The sequence below is a fragment of the Genypterus blacodes genome, unplaced genomic scaffold, assembly GCF_046128005.1.
Source record: "Genypterus blacodes isolate CSIRO-AG114 ecotype Tasmania unplaced genomic scaffold, CSIRO-AGI_Gbla_v1 ptg000053l_1, whole genome shotgun sequence".
Lineage (NCBI taxonomy): Eukaryota > Metazoa > Chordata > Actinopteri > Ophidiiformes > Ophidiidae > Genypterus > Genypterus blacodes.
The window spans coordinates 994,122-1,011,740 of NW_027466865.1; the positions used below are offsets into that span (position 1 = coordinate 994,122).

Sequence of the window (17,619 nt, forward strand, 5' to 3'; positions counted from 1 at the left end):
CAGTATTATCACTACTGAAGTTCAGATGTCTGCAATGGGAAAGATTCACAATTTCGATTCCCGTCTTATAACTTAGCAGTGTGACAGTGTGTTACACAGTGGCTCTCATTTAACTGTGATACAGCTCAGAGGCTTGAGATACACACCTGATCACTTTGAATTAGAGCTGTGATTCTACCACAGAGACAAAATCATTTCATATCTTTGAACAGCTACTCTTAATTTTGTAGGATTACTTTTAGGGATGTTTCATAAAGGGTGATTATCACATTTAAAAACCAGAAACCTTTTCTGAAGTACATATAGTATCAAATAAGCCAATCACAAACATGCTGCTGCCAGAGGAAATAAAGTCAACAGATATGCAGTGTCAACAACAACAACTTTATTATCTTTATTCCACTGTTGTCTTTCTTGTTTAATGAATGTTATACGTGTATAAATTAAGGGAGAAAATACACAATTAAAAAAAAAAGAAGAAGAAGAAGCAAAACCCCAGTTGAAGAATCTGAAGTTAAACCTGAAATGTACCTACAGTTGTGTAGTGTATGTGGGGAGAACGGACCATCAAAGCAGGCCGATGACCTTCTTCCCCCCCCCAGCTGTACGCGGCGGCCTCTGTTGTCAACGCACGTCACCGCATTCATCACCAAAACAATTCTTAACATCACCACCATAATCACAACAAAAGCCACAGCAGCGGGTTCAGTTTAGACAAGGCATCTTCATCGCGCCCCTTCTACAGCTGAGCAGCACAGAATGAGAAGAACATGTGCGTCACGCAGGCACACAAACTCTGCTCATTATGCGTATATGTGTGAATACATCAACATAAGAATAATGGCACACTTGAGAAGGAAGAAGTCAGAACAGAAAGTAAATGCGGAACATAAATCACTGTAGTGAATTAAGTGTAGGGTGAGATGAAATGAAACAATGCGAGGGGTTTACATTAGAAACCACCTAGACAGGGAAGGCAGTTGAAGAGTCGTTTTAGTCTACAGTACACTCTCCATGGATACTTTGGTTGGTTTATTCCCTTTCTGCACGAGGCAGACCAGAACCACAACCGCTGGGTTTGAAGCAACAACAGCCACAAACAAACAAATCCCTCCTGGATGCCTCACTGTGTTATTGCTACAGCTGTCCCACACTGTACAAGCCCTTCAGCAGGCAAGGTCACCATCAAGTACTGAGGTCACGTTATTTGGAAATATATTGATTAAATGTATGATGAGCTCTCATTATCATTCAAAATATAACATGTATTTTCAAATATAAAATCATCTCAAACACAATATATTAAAGTAAATCTCTAGTGAGTCTCAAGTCCGTCGCTGAGAAAGGAATCACAGACTAACTTGACCTTTTCTTCAGTTTCTTCAGCAGTGATCCGTCTTCTTTCAAATGTCATCACTGTGCGCGGCGATAAAAGGTATTAACTATACAATATAGCAACAAAAATGAAACACCTTGCTTCAGTATTGTCCATTCTGACGTCACACTCTTGATATGATTCGACGTGTACACAACCTGTCGGTAGCTTTTTGTTAAAGCGCGTCGCCGAGCCTGACAAGAACAGATTCAGTGACGACGACTACAGATCAGAAAGGCAGTGAAACCTTTTTATGTTAATGGGTTAAATATCTTCTGTGCAAAAACAAAAAAAAATATTGTAATTATTCACAATTCCAATGCCAGCTTGTATTCATTTTTAGCTGCATTATCATCTTTAAAAATCTCCTTTAGCGCTCACGGGGTGGTGTGTTCTAGAAGTTCTTCATTTCTCATGTGGTTATGACCTGCAAATCAGAGGCACTGTCACAAGTGTAAATCTGTTAACTTTACAACTGAACCACAGTTACACATGTGCTAGTGATTAGGACTCTATAAAAAAAATCAATGTCTTCAGTCAGGTTTCTGGAAATATAAAACTTGTATTCTGCAGCCAAAAGGAGGATGTGTCAGAATCCAATTAGATTAAAAGCCAAATGCTGTCAAATGTTCTGCTTTCAGCTTAAGACAGTACAGATATCCAGGTTAGTGTGATTATGCTCCATTTTACAGTAGCTTTCTGTTATCACAAAATATTCACACACACGTGACTCGATGGTAGATACGATTACCTCCAGCCGTGAGTTCTACATTCCTTAAGATAATTACAAAAAACACTAACTGTTTTTTCGAAACTCCGGTCGCCTCGGCCGCGGGGTCGCGCGCGGGTCGGTCGAGCGGCTCGTTTCCTAGGTTCAGTCGCTTCGAGAGCAAAAGACTGAGACGGTGCCTTGGTGAGCTGATCCCAGACCAGCATGTCCGTACGTGTCTGTTATCTCATACTGAAGGCTACATGTGAGACTGGAGGGGCAAACTGCACAGCTACAGGAACCAGCCTGTCTTTTAATTCTCTATAACCTTTGACCTCTTGTCAGCTGAAGCCCCTGTGGACTCCCAGACAGCCTCTCACGCCCTCCTCAACTCCAAACTAGTGACTGACGGAAGCTCCTAGTGCAATAAACACCAAAGAATCAATATTTTTCCTGTGATGCTGATGTGCTGGATGGTAATTATGGGATGGTTCAGTGCTTTGGTGCAGATGTTACACTGAGAGATGTCACCGGGGGGGGGGATATAATATGTGTTGCTATGGGAGAGCACCAGAGGACAAGGTCAGATCCACGTACGTCAGCACAGAGATACGTACTAACCCATCAACCACAGTGAGAGGTGCTTCTTCATTCCTCTGATGAAGATTCTTCTACCAGTCGCGTGGGTGCTGAGAAGCTCTATGTCATAGTTTTTGTGGTTTTTTTCTACTTACTGTACGTTGAGTTACAACCAAAGGGCTGAATGTTCTATATAAATGGATGATTTCTAAACCTCTACAAGACTGAAATGTACTGAATCACAGAGGCAATTCATATTAGAAACATGATGGATGAGCAGCCGTGTGATCTCTACAGAAATTAAAGACTTTTGAACGCTTTGAACTGCATGTACCTAAGAGGGAAACCCCAACATCCACACAGAAAAAAACAACAAATTTCTGCATATTCCATCGGCTCTGATGAACTCGCTTCTGCTGTATGAGATAGAGATGACTTGTTGTTGAAAATGAAAGCTAATAAACACAATTATCCAGATACCGTATCCAAGCGTATCCTCTTTCTTCCAACCCACAAAGGGCAAAAACTAATCACTTGAAATCCTTCCCAGAGTAAAAACAAAGAGGCTCAGCATAATGTCAATTGTGCTGAAGAAAATGGAGGATGAGGACACTTCTTCTTCTTATTACCGCTGTAATACCGTACACGTGTAAATGTTCTATGATCTAGCTCTATGTGCCTCTTCATGATTTTGTCCCTGTTAGTTGTCAGTCAGTCAGGAGTAAGACAGGGAAGCTGAAGACAGGGTTCTGTCCAATTACGTCAATCTCTAAAGCTAATCGGGCAAATGCAGAAAAGTGCATTGTGGGTAGCATTTAGGACGCGCCTGATCTCAGAAGTGTGCAGGCGCCTCTATCATGTGGCGTTAGATCTCCACCATCCACACACACACACACACACACACACACACACACACACACACACACAGACACACACACACAGACAGACACACACACACACACACACACACACACACACACACACACACACACACACACACACACACACACACACACAGACACACACACACAGACAGACACACAGACACACACACACACACACAGACACACACACACAGTTCACTGCTGCTTCAGTAGCGTCACAAAGGGAACTAATGAAGGTAGCGGCCTCTTCTTATAAAAACAGGGCCAGTGTACGTTTGGAGGTACAGTGTATTCTGAGAGTGTGTGAGACGTACTCCACACACTCTCATGCTCCCACACAGTGCCGGCCACACCCCCTTTGTTAAAGGAGCAGAGGCGGAGCACTTCCCCTGTCCTGGTTCAGTCCGGTGAGGTTTGGTGTGATGCGGGAAGAAGCTCCCGGGTTAGAAGATGTCCTGACACACACTCCAGTCCTGTCTGTCCTTCGCCTCCCAGTAGCCTCCCTGGTACACAAAGTTTGTCTCTCCAGTGATGGAGTTCCTCCTCTGGTGAAACCACAGTGGTTGGTAGCCTTCGTATTCCTTACCTGAGGGGAGAAGCAACAGACGTGATTGGAGGAGAATCCGTCACGAGCTGACACTGTGAAGGTGAAGCCACATTCACACCGTCTCCACCAAGTGATGAATTCACCTCCATACATTTGTAATGAGAAGCCATCAGCTGCTGTGCGCTGCATTAGGGAGAGCTCAGAGTGTGAATTAATCTCAAACACACATTTACACAGACACGCTGCACATTCATAAATATTACTGCCAACATGTCAGTTTTACCCAAACAGCCAATTTCAGCCCTTAAGCGGGTGTGTGTGCAGTGTGACAGCATATGAAATTTAGAAGAAGGAGCAAACCAACCAGTAACACACTCATTTGCAATGAAGGAGGAAATAAGTTTTGGGAGTCACTGAACTGAATGATTCATCTCTCAATACAGAGAAACGGCACACACTGCAGGCCTCTCTGCTTTGTTTGTTTGTTTGTTTGTTTGATCTTTCACTATTGAATCTATTAGAGCAAAACCTGATAAACTGATCAAAGCAGGAACAGAAGTGACCACAAGCTACAGATACAATGGTGGCAGTGCAAATTCATCACTTGCTAATACGGCTTCTGTGAGGATAAGCTGAGATCTTACAGACGTGTCTCGCTACATGGGACGTATTTCTGAAGGCCGCTTTTCTAAATGAAATGTCAAATGTACATGAAAGGGGGGCGACATGCAGTTCCCACAGAGGAAGACAGACCACACAGAGGACGCACGGGGGATGAAGGGGGTGTGCGTGTGGAGGGGAGGGGTAGGGGGGAGTGTTTGTGTGTGAGTGATGCACAGCAGAGGGACACAGGGCGACCCCCACTCACCAGAGTCATTATCACACTCTGACCACCAATAGAGGGAGGAAAAGAAAGACAAGTCATGGGTACATCAAATACAGTCCATCTTATGCACACGCACACGCACACACACACAGAGGATAATAAGTGAGGTCTCTGTCCAGTTCAGTCTGGTTTCTATTAGTCCTCCGCTTCAATTTGAGCCTATAAACATCTGCTGACACGAGTACGTCTCCGTCTATAATCGTTTCCCATAGTGAGAGACCTTGAGAAGTGATTTCTAAAAATAAAAACAGATAAAAAGGCCATTTAAAGCAATACACCTCTCGGATTCCTCGCCTTTGCCTGTGTGTCTGTGTGTGTGTCTGTGTGCAGCCGGTATTTGAACGCCTCTGCCCCTCCCGTCTATCTGCGATACAACTCGTCCGTCTCTCTCCTTGCCCATTCTCCGCTTCATACCTTCATCCTGAGCGTCCGTGGCCTCGGCTTCCCTCCTCCTCCTCACGGCTCTTTGTTTCTCCTCCAGCCTCTGTTTCTCTGCGTTCGCTTCGTCCCAGCGTCCCTCCTCCATTAGCCTCTGGTCCGGTCTCAGGCGGCTGTCGGTCATTCCCACTCTGTCATCGGGCTCGTTCAGGGTCAGTGCGAGGGCAGAGAAGTAGTACATGTTCTCAGCATTCTCCCTGAGAGGCAGAACAAGTTGTTAGTTTACAACCAAGACTAGTTAGAACGCTGTGACACAGTGGTGTGCTGAGTCTATTAACCCAGTAACCTTCTAATTATGACAGTCTTGCTCAAAACCAACAATTGTATCGTGTCCGGTGCCAACAGATATTGTTGTAGGCTGATTGCTGTAGCACTTTTGGAGAACGAGCCACGCCCACTCAGATTCAAGAGCCAAATATAGCACAATGATAATGAAAATCAAAGAAAAACCTTTGCCTAACTTGGTCCAGACATTCTACATTTAAAGTTTTAACCCTAACTCTAATCAACATTTTGAAGGAGCGCAAATGGGCGGGGCCTCACTAGATCTGAGCGCGGCCTAGATAGATAGAAGAAGGAATCCGTCGCTAACATGACATCCTTGGCAATGTTTGTGTTTCATGAGGCAGATTTGATTCTTACGGCAGAGGGTATTTCTTCCACAGTAGTTTGGGGGACAAAGTCTGATAGACGGTCTTCTGCTTTCCCTCTGATCCGCTGCCTCCTCGGCTGCTCTGGATGATCTTGGCACTCTCTATCTTATCATCCCACGTACCGGAGAGAATGTAGTGGGCCTGGCCTCCGCTGTCTGCAACAACGCCCGTCACCTGGAGGAGGAAATCACAAAATAAGAGATACTAACGAAGTCTGTAAGTACTGATAATATCCAGCAGGGGGCAGTGTTGTACAACGTCATCGCGCTGCTTGTCAGGCCAAGGTTAGGCATCAGTATGTAGAGGAGGAGTGTTTACCTTCCGTGGTAGTTCTCTGGAGAAATAACTGTAGGGAGAGAACTTGAGTTGGCAGGTCTCCTTGGTCCTGTGATTCACAATCTCAATGTCCCCTGACTACACACACACACACACACACACACACACACAGACACACACACACACACACACACACACACACACACACACAGACACAGACACACGCACACACACACAGAGACACACACACACACACACACACACACACTCACACAGGGAGGGAGAGAGAACAAAAAATGACAGTGAAAGTAAGTACAGATCCAAAGAAAGGAGATGAGAGAAGGACATTGATGGAAAGAAAGGATGGAACAGTTGTATGGATGCTTGTGGTTGGTTAGGAGGGTTTGGAGAAATTGAAGCTCAAGAATGAGGCAGAATGAGGCCCAATTTGGAAAATGGATCAATTAATATTTGCAGGCTCTCTTCTTGGCATATTGGAGCTATTTCTTCTCACTGTGTCACAGCAGAGACAGAAATGTATCCTGAGATAAAGAAGACAAACATCACAATAGGCCATTTGTGTAAACCTAAACACCGGATGGGCTGAACTTCAAGGAAATGTCACACATAATCATTGCACTTTGGCTTTCTTGTACCATAGAAGCCATGTTGTCTTCAGCATATGGAGCGGTAGAGTGAATCTTCTCCTGTGCGTCTTCATCTGCGCATGAATTAAAAATGTTCACCCCCCCCCGCCACTTCACACATACAGCCTGACATACTTGTAGATGAGAAGCTGGCTCCGCCCACCCCCTCTGCTAGTAGTTACACTGGGGCCACCTCGCAGAAAAAAAGAGGTTGTTATTTCAGGGTGTTACTAGAGATCAAAGCTACAGATACTGTGTGTCCCTGGAGATGGTGAAGCTGCATATTCGTGTGTTGTAGTAAAACTCTGCTCTGATTGCCTCCCTCACTCTCTACTCACTGGCCTGGATCGCACACACACTGTACACCAGGAGAGAAGAAATCCACAGGATACCCTGGAAGTTTAGAGGTGTTATGATGGGGATTTGTGGGTTTGGAGCCATGGCTGAGTGATTACCAGTGAGCAGTGTGAGCAAACAGACCTGGTCAATCCACAGTTTGCCCACGATGATGTTGTGCACTGTGGAGGTGACCTTTCTCCACACATAGTGGTTCCCACTGGAGTGGAACTGCAGGTGAATGGCACCTAAAGATGGATGAGGGAAAAGAGATGATCACAGAGGAGCAGAGTGTGTCGGGAACTGTAATTTGTCCATGATGCTGTGATGTGCAGCTGCGAGGTTGGAAGCTTTGTGTTGTATTATGGGATGTGCAGGACTCTGTGCACCTCATGTAAGACATTTATATTATCCAAACATATGGCACAACAGCACTTTGAGCACAGTCTAATCTAAAAAGATGGACAACAACATAAACATTTGACACTTGGCAGATTTTTTTTCTGTTACACAGCTCCTCACAGCCTCCCACAGCATTCTAATAAATGGGAGAAGTCAGATAAATATCAGTCCCGGTTCCGGGACCTGCATCGATCAGAGCTCTCATTTATCTGAGCCAACAAACCCCTGATCTCTAACATGCCCTTTATCCCTAGATTTTATGAATGTGTCAAAGGGCTCATAAAACCCCCTGATTCATGCTCAGACAGTTATCTCAAGCTTTAGATTGTGTTGGTCCGGACTTATCTAAAGTGGGATGTGAAGTCTCCCCTGTCTGATGTGCATGGACGGAATCTTTATTGGCACTTTTTGTTGCGACTTAAACGTGAATGAAAGGTCATACCCAGAGGCATAATGGAGAGGTATTTGCCACGGAACTTGCTGGCTATGGTGATTTCCTGCCAGAGGGTCCAGCCTCGTTGGGAAATCACATGATGTGCAGCTGCAGGGGGATGATGGCTCACCTGAGAGGGAGGAGACAAAAGGGTAAAGGTCGCTATGACTACACGACAGCTGCTTTATCAAAAATTTGAAACACGCAACACTCTGTGGCAATACTGTTACCTGCTCACACAGCGAGCGGTAGCCAAACTCCTCCCAGCGGTCGAGCTCATAGGTCTCACCCAGAAGGGGGTTGAAGGGCTTGGCTGTCCGATGGACCGTGGTAGAGTAGGAGGAGACGGAGAAGGCGGCGACCAGGCACATCTGCTCCAGGGACGAGTCACAACGCGCCGCCTTGTCCAGGAGCTCGTGATACTCCAGGTCTTCTGAGAGACGCTGCAGCATCGACAGAGGCTCATTGAAGTTTACCTGAAAGGGAGATAAAGAAGGAACACGTCTAAAGAGTGATCATCTACACAGTTAATGTTAAGTTGCACAGAGAGTCTCACACACTTACAGGCATGGGAATTTTGGAGAGCTCCTTGCCGATACAGTTCTTCATGATGCTCCATAAATTGAGAGAGTAGTTTGGTTTGTCTGGGATGTGGGTCCGCCGCTGCCTCCGAGGCTGCAGCTCCTTCCCTGACACATCGTTACAGCTCACAGACACCTGGGGTTTGCGGGGAGGAGTGTGAGTGTAGGGGGTGAGGAGAAGAAGAACGAGCCACAACAACTTTCAGGAAAACCTCAAGCTGTCAAACTTCATTGGCAGCTTGGCTACATATCATTCTATGGCAGCGGTGACAGATTGAGTGTGAGACAGAAAGTGACGGAACAGATGACACGGAGGAGGCGAAGGAGGAGAATAAGAGGGAGATGAGAAGAGAAGAGAGCAGATGTTTGACTGGCAATTAAGCTTCAGAGGAATGAGGCAGCTGCTCATCTTTAGTAGGACTGTGGTGAAAACAAGAGCGGAGGGGATGTATGAACGGAGAGAGACTCGCAAACAACTGAACTCATGTACATCAATAAATCAATAATAATAAATATAACTCAAAAATGTCAATTGGATCAGTCAGAGGTGGGATTTCTGACACTTACATGGTCATCTTGGTTCCAGTCATTGGGCTGGCCCCCACTCGCTCCACTCAAGTTACTCTGAGAACGCCTGGAACAAAACACACACACACACACACACACACACAGAGAAACTTGTTCATGAGCTGACCCACACCAAGTAATAGGGAGATAAACTGTTATTCTGAAGTGAACTTAAAGACAGCAGCGGCTCTGCAAAAACAGGCTGCAGCAAACAAATGGACCATAAAAACGCAGTAAGAAGGAACACAAAGAGAGATATTGGTTAACTGCTGCAGACAGCCACCAAAACTTTGAGCTATTTTTATCTGTGTAACAGCGGCAGAGCATATCTGACAAAAACTAAGGCAGGCGGTTTGTTTGTGAGCCAGTGTGTGTGTGTGTGTGTAGTTCTGCACTATGAGACGTCATTAAAGCTTTGTTCACCTGTCAACAACACTCATATTCTCTATTATAAAAAAACATTACAGCCCAGAAATGGTCAATAGTGTTGTACTGTTCTACCCTGGCTGGCAGGCAATTAAATCTCAGCTAAACCTTCTTCGCTCTCCTATTGTTTCTTTTCAACAATAAAACAAAAGCTCCAGTCACTGGTCACTGGGAATTGATTACAAGAGAGACAATGAACCTCTTACAGTATGAGTGATGGTCACCTTGGATCACACACTGACACTCACCTGTGCTGTGTGTTCTCGGTGGCGGTCACTGTTATAAATGCAGGGGAGTCCTCCATGGCGTCAAAGTACTCAGTATCCTCATCTTCATCACTTGGCTCCTCTTTGAGTGGCCTCTCACTCCCTTCTGTCAAGTACATGTTTGAATAAATCTAGACAGCATGGAACACTGGCAGAACTATCACATGCTTCTGGGTTTCATACTGCACAGAGTTAAACAGAGAGCAGCGAATAATCACATACCCATGGCGATTAATCAAGACATAATCAGCTTAGATAAATTGGCAATGTTCCTGCTGGTTAACAAATTTGAATAGAGTGTGTTCCTCAGGGTATGGGTCAATACATCCAGGGTTCAATATTTAGACAGAGAAGCTATACAGAGAGGAGAAGTATAGAGAAGCTATATTGTTAACATCCTTAGGTGACATTACTGTATCTACTGTAGTACAATTGCATGAGAAGTCAGTACGAAGTCCGTCAAAGTGCATAATCACTAAGTTTTTAAACATTTTACACCCTCATATTTCAAACTTGACACATACACAAGTCCAAGTTTTCTTAAACAAACATAGTTGAGTAAGGACTGGTGCAGGCTGCGGCTGGGTGCCAGCCGGAGTAAGCAGCAGAGAGACAGACCTTTATTGGAGGCCGGGGCGCTGGGTGTGCTGGAGACCAGCGTGGGCGCTTCTCTCCACGCTCGCTCCAGGCTGTTATGTTGTTTGGCTAGCTGCTCTATGGTTTCTTCCAGGTGGGTGCGCTGCTCACGCTCATACTGCAGAGCCCGTTGCCATCTTCGACTGTGAGTCTCTGCTAGATCCAGGAAGTCTCGACACGCCTGGAGGAGCACATAGAGCGCTGTTTAATGTCTTTATATTAACATCTGGAAGAACCAGATTATTGGTATTTCACACTTTATACATCAGCTAGTTTCTACGTTCACACTGTTGAAACATCAATGTTGTTTTATTGGAAGACATCACTTTGTTAGTTTGATGATATCACTTTGTAGGTTTGATGACATTCCTTAATTAGTTTGACAACATGTCTTCTCTCTATGTTGAAGAGGAAGCAAGAAGTCACTACATGTGACATGTGAAAGAACTGAGCTAAACTGAGACTGTATTGTGAGCAGAGGTGTTGTGTTGGTGGCGGATAATCCTTGGAGCTAAACAGAGTGTATGCGGGCAGGAGGTAGCTAACTGTAAACCAGCGGGAGAAACCTTAGAGGTTTTCCTCAAGACAAGATGGCTAGCAAAGAAATATCTGAGCACACAAAATGGCTCCTGTAAGAGAATTTATGGAAACAAGTACAGGTTGGATTACAGATGTGCAAGAATTGGCATAGGCAAAAGTAGAAACAGCTCAAAAGAGTGTGTGTGGCCTGCAAGATTTGGTTAGACCACGTGACAGGATTTTGTAGGTTTGTTCCCATCTCAGCAGACATATGCACCTAAGTAGAAGGATTCATGCATCAACAGCATCATGAGACTTTTCCACAAGTGCTAAACCAGAGGCTTGAACGTGCTGCAGCACTGAAGGCAAACCAGCTGCTTGAGCTTGAAGAAGTCGACTCAAAGCAGCAGTGGAATTGCCAAAGTGCTGTGGTACTAAGAAGGAGCAGCTGGAGTCAGAAGAAGCTGTCTTGAGGCAGCAGGGGAGCCTTGAAGAAGCCAGAGTGAAGGCTAAGAAAGAAGAGTTTAGGTCGATGAAATCAGCCAATTAGAGTGTAAAATATACAAAGAACCAGCAGAACGCAGCTTCATTCGCTCAGCCAATCCATCCAGACACTGACGCATGACCACACATGCCGCACACCCAAGTACCACCAGCTGTAGCACAAATGCTGTACTCCCAGTATAGGGTATAGTACAGTATAGTATCTATCTCTCACTACTCAGTTAAGGATATACAACTACTGAATAAACTCCAGTTGATATGAAATGAGAAACAAATGTTGAAAATGAAATCAGAGATGTAAAGCAATTGATGGAAATCATTGCAATCATGATTATTCATCACCGCTGTTTCAAGCACTCATCAATATGTTAATTATTTGCCTGAGTAGCATTTAGTGGGTCTCCATGCTGTGACAGGTCCAATGATTGATGAGCCAAAGGTTAACCACTGATTGCAAAGCAGAATATGTTTTCGTCAAGAGGGGGCATCGTTGTTAAAACACTGAGCTCTCACTGCTGCTTTGGTTCCACTGACAAAGAGGTTACTCCAGATCAAACACACACCCCATGTCAGCATCTGCTGGCACTGCATCATATGTCTGACAGCATTACTGGTAGTACGATCAAAGGGCAATGCACTGTAATCACACCTTCAAGCTGACAACAATGATGGAATGATCTTGTGACTGTAATTGAGATGTCAGGAAGATCTTTGAACTATTTTGGAATGAACTGCCCGCATGCATTTTTGTCGCATTTTGTGGGAGATTGTTAGTTGTTAGTTCTTCCCCAGGTTAGTGGAACTGCCAGTATATCACACAGATTACATATGGTCCAGACGGTGAATCCTTTCAATCCTTTGGTGCTCGTGCCAGAGGGGCTATTCAGAGTTCTTACAGCAGGCTGGGTCACAGCTCAGAGAAGGCAGGGTGTCCTCTGTCTCTCTGCTCACCTTTAGACAGCACCAACTCACAGGAGGATGGGACAGCGGACCTTTTCATTGATTCAGTTTCATAAAAATGATATCCATATGTTGTAGTACTTGCTATATACCACAATAATAATCAAATATTCTATTATATGAATATCAAAAACTACCAAGCTTTCAGAAAGTCATCCATTCATTCACAATTATTTGTTGACATAGTTTAGATGTGTAATTAGATGTGTGATTTCCTCCAGATAGACTCTTAACTGCTTTACGTATAACAAAATGGAATCATTATTCATATCATAAGTATTTGTGAATATCTTATGCAGGTCCGTATTACTGGAGAGGGAGAAAGCTCAGTCATTATATTATAAGCTAATGTCTGAGAAGTGATGAAAGAGATTGAACTCTTATTGAACATTAAGAACTTAACTTGTGAAATTATACAAAAGCAAACATCCCGATACTGCACTTTGATGAATATTCAAGATAATATTCAAGTTTGGCAGAGCTGGAAAATTGGAAAAGTGCTCATCTTTGCTGAACGTATTGTACAGAAATCACTTAATATCTGTGGATAGTAATTTTGAGTGAACCGTCTCTTACCTTGAGTGAGAGTCAGAGTCACACATGAAGTGTCAGTCATGTCACAGCTGCAGTTTAACATTGAGAGGTGCACGTGACGTTGTGGTTCGCTTCCCTGGACATAATCGTGATATGAAACTAAGTACTCCTTTAAAAGAGCACAAGAGTTCCACTTTTTTATGCTGAGTCTCCCACACACACAGACTGCACGTGACATTCTATAGGGGAAGACAGGCCGAAACCAGGTGAACGTGCATCAGCGGATATGAAAAAGAGTCGATGTAATCAGTTTAAAAATAAATATTTAAAAAAAGGAAGTCATGGTAAATTTTGCAGCATGAGCAACCAGGGAGCTGAAAGTTCATACACACACACACACACACACACACACACACGTGAGATGTTACATCACACTGACAAAATGACCTCGGGTGCCTGGTCTTAGATTTCACCCCCCCCCCCCCCCTGTTTTTTAAGGACATAAACAACTTCAATTATACTTCAACTACATGAGTGCAGTAGCCATATTCTGTATCACACTGTGTGCAGAAAGCCATTTACAACACCAAACTGTACCACAGGGAGTTGGTGGCAGCACTTCTTTCTCATTAGAAGCCCTATTGGTAAAGCTAATAGCCCTGTAATGAGTTAGCTAATCCTGGGGCCCTGTTTCACTGCTGGTCCAGTAAGGAACAATTTTCATGAACATTTCATAAACAGTAGACAACAAGGAGAGGCTCGTACATTAGAGGAAAGGCATTTCACATATCCATATTTTAAATGCAATCTAGTTTACTTTTGTTTTTCTCAATCAGCATGCTGTTGGAATTGGAATTGGAATTGGAATGTTGTTAAAAAGCCCTGACTTTGACTGCATCAGTTCAAATTTGATTAACAGTCAAACCAAGCAGGAACGGCTCAAGTTTCCTCAGAAATGGTTTCCAGCCACAATAAATCAATTATCTTATCCAGCAACAAACAAAGCTATCACCAAATCAAAGCCCCCTAGAGAAGCAGGAAGATAGACGAACCTTTAGTCAGAGCAGGTCTGTCCGTTTAAATGTAGTGCAGAAGGCTGTGACATTCCTCATCAGACAGGGAGGGTCTGGGGTTTGAGGGGGGAGCTGGGGCTATTCCTGTCACCCCCCCCCCCCCCCCCTCCCTCCCTCAGACCTCCAATCATATCTTGTATCACTCCTTCTGCACCTCGGCCCTCCCTGAACTCTCGCCCATGACACGCATACTGTAAAGCCAATGGAATTTGCCATTGGACTGGGCCAGATACAGTAGAGCAATTGTTGTTCTGGTGCTACTAAACTGATCCAAAACCAAATCCTGTGTGCGTAAAAACATCTTTGTGTTGTTTGTCGGGGTTATTTGTTGAATCTAGATGATAGAAATGTGTGAATACCTTTGCTAAACTGCAATGCTTAATGCTAAAAGGAGCAGTGATTTAGAGTAATAAAGATTGAGTCCGCTTCATTGAAAGTTTATGTCAATACTTAAGTCGCAAGTACTACGATGCCAAACAGTGTTCTCTTTTTGGTTTTTGTCTTGTTAAATTAACCACCCTGTCAAGTGTAGTCATCAGTCATCGCTCACAAACTGAGGGACTGCAGACAACCGGTGTTCCTGTCAGGTTAATCAGGTTGAAGTACGGAGATTGCGAATCACTCTCTCTCCTCACTATTGAGTGCTGCGGAGTCCAATAGCCGAGTGCGTGCTGACCACTCACATTGATCATAGCATTAGAAGTGATACGGAAGAGTGTTGCTCGCTCGTTGACTGCCTTGATCTTCTCGCCTCCCTCCACGGGGACCCTCAGACCCTCGAGTTCACTCAGTGAGCGCTGCAGGGCCGCCCCGTGCTTTGCGATCAGGTCGTTACATGTGCTGAGGTCATCGAGTTTGCTGACGAGTATCTTCAGTGTGCCCTGAATCTCGCTGCGGTCCGTCTGGGATGCAGGCTCCTCGTCCCCGGAGTCATCTGGAAGGGAGAGGTTAGAGGTCACACAAACTTGTAAGCGTAAATGAAATAAAGAGAAAAATTGGATGAGCTAAAAGAGGTGATGTTGAGTTGGTAACTGGTGTGTGAAGATTGATTCCACCATTGTCTCCACTCTTGTTCTTTGTGTATATACAAAGAAAAGCAGCGCTGGAAACACACAATTTAAGGTTTAATGTACCCTATACAACATATTTTAATTGACATTTGAGTTATATTTATGTTGTGATCCCCTGTAGTCATGAAAGAGGCACTGAAATTGTTGTTAATTGCGCTACAGTTTGTTTTGCAGGTGGCTTCCTTGAACAGGCAGAAATGCACTGAGTGAGCTTGGTCTGGCTGAAGAAATCCACTGGATGGATATGGACATGGGGAGGCAGTAGCTCAGTCGGTAGAGCTTCCGCTTGGGAACCGGAGGGTCGCCGGTTCGAGTCCCTGCCGAGGTGCCCTTGAGCACCGAACCCTCAATTGCTCCCCCCTCTGCGAAGGGTGGTAGTGTAATGCAATGTATGTCGCTTTGGATAAAAGCATCTGCCAAATGATCGTAATGTAATGTAACATAAGCTGTGCCGGGACATTTGAATTCTCGTCCACACCCATGGGGCTTTGCTGCAGCAGCTGCCTTCACCTATGATGTCACCTAAGAGGGGTTACTCAAGGTTCACAGAACATACGAGAACAGCACATACAGTATGTGCAGTCTCACATGTACGCACACGACACACAGACAAGACAGAAAGACAGCTCGTGTGACACCCAGGTCCAAAAACAACGTTCACCCTAAGGGAAACAAATGAAAAAAAGGCAGGAACTTCTGATTTTCTGGATGGATGTGAGTCAAATTGATTCTCTGTGTCTTTCTCCTCTGATGCCAGCAGAAACCAACTGGCTGTGTGTTTGCTGGCCTAGTGGTTTAAAGATTATGCAAACTACAGCATGCGGAGTGCAGCATGCAACATTCCTTCTAAAGGAATTCCTCAGTTTGACTTCAAAGGTAGTTTCTTTGCATTGCTTGTATTTTAATCAATGAAGTGAGCAGATGAGAGAAAAATGCCAACCAACAGATTTAACTACAACTACTACCACCAAAATAAAGAAAAGGGAGATAGATTACAGGAGAATTGCAGAGTAATAGATAGTGTAACATCTAATCCACATTGTGAACCTTCTGCTGTGTAGAAGATTCTCTTTTATGTTAAGATGTATGTTGCAGCCCAGCATGCAGAACATGTCACACTGAATAAGACTTCTAACTGGTCCAGAAACCCAGATTCTACAGAACCTTTTATCTGTGAACTCTGTATCTATCACCTCTGTAAAGTCTCTTTATATATGCAGGTGGATGGCTTTCAACCTGGGACATGTTGACTGAGCCTGGAGATTACAGATGAACCACACAGAAGTACAGTGATGGCCAAAACCCTATTTAACCCTATGTAACCCTATAATGACATTTAGTATCTACGACTGGTCTCTGCCCTGGTGGAAAATGAAGCATATGGCATGCCAAAGTCACGTCTGAGCTACAGTCAGTTCTACCCCAGAGGTTAGTTTCACTATCCACATGGTGTGAAATTACAGGGTAGCTTCAGGGCAACAAGCAGCTTTGGCAGTGCGAGGCTGCTGTTGCTGACTCGGCTCCTGTGGAGCACAGTGAGCACATTTTACTAACCAGTGGATAAGCTCAAGAAGAGTTTGTAAATTTTTAAAAAAAACCTGTGACAGAAACAGTGAGGGGTGTTTAAGGTAAATACATAGAAGCTGAGCAAAGAAACATGCTGTTTAATAGAGAAAAGAAGCAACCATCTCATTATTCACCACCATTCTGCAAATATGTTCAGCAGCTCAAGCTAATGGCACTTATAAATAAACTGTCACATGTTCCAAGTCATATTTGTGTAGAAGCGTCTCTGCTTACAGCTGGAAGGCTGCAAAGAAAAATCCAGTCTCAGTTGTCATTTCTGCTCTGTCCTTTTGGGTTACAGCATGGGTAAAGTGTCACACATCACCACACAATTCTAAATATTTTTGAAAGAAACCATTGATGATTACAGGAACATTTGCAATGTAATGTCTTCTGGTCATAGAACAAAAGGGTTAAGACTCGGTTTCACTAAGCTCCATTGATAAATAGACAATACAGTGTCAGTACATCAGTGCCACTGCTGGGCTCGCCCCCTCACAACAGCACATGTGGATGGATGGCTCTACATAGTGAAGCTGACAACAGGAGGCAAGGCCAGGAGCCCATTACCACGCCGGTCATGCCTCAAGGGCAGACGGCCAACCCCCCCCCCCCCCCCCCCACACACACACACACACACACAGCCTCCCACCTCACATACCGGCCTGCATCAACAAAAAACGCAAACTGCTTTTCTTTTTCATAATCTAAGCATACTTCTATGTGAAAGGTGTCTTCGGAGAGATGTTTTG

The 17,619-nt window shown here is 44.4% G+C and overlaps 1 protein-coding gene across 2 annotated transcripts in view; it reads right to left on the minus strand.

Annotated features, from left to right (window-relative positions):
- Positions 1-1,559: 1,559 nt before the first annotated feature.
- osbp2b (oxysterol binding protein 2b) overlaps positions 1,560-17,619 on the minus strand; it is a 33,919-nt gene continuing 17,859 nt past the window's right edge. Inside the window, exons 3-14 of one of the 2 annotated variants that reach the window (XM_076150867.1) lie at positions 14,915-15,165; positions 10,624-10,822; positions 9,988-10,108; positions 9,314-9,380; positions 8,730-8,882; positions 8,396-8,641; positions 8,175-8,295; positions 7,475-7,578; positions 6,390-6,485; positions 6,061-6,245; positions 5,395-5,615; positions 1,560-4,133 (exon numbers count right to left, since the gene is read on the minus strand). In XM_076150867.1, coding sequence (XP_076006982.1) covers positions 3,991-4,133; positions 5,395-5,615; positions 6,061-6,245; positions 6,390-6,485; positions 7,475-7,578; positions 8,175-8,295; positions 8,396-8,641; positions 8,730-8,882; positions 9,314-9,380; positions 9,988-10,108; positions 10,624-10,822; positions 14,915-15,165 — 1,907 coding nt within the window. In that variant the 3' untranslated portion in view covers positions 1,560-3,990. Of the gene's footprint in view, positions 4,134-5,394; positions 5,616-6,060; positions 6,246-6,389; positions 6,486-7,474; positions 7,579-8,174; positions 8,296-8,395; positions 8,642-8,729; positions 8,883-9,313; positions 9,381-9,987; positions 10,112-10,623; positions 10,823-14,914; positions 15,166-17,619 lie in introns of both variants that reach the window. The other variant, XM_076150865.1, reaches the window with a different exon arrangement.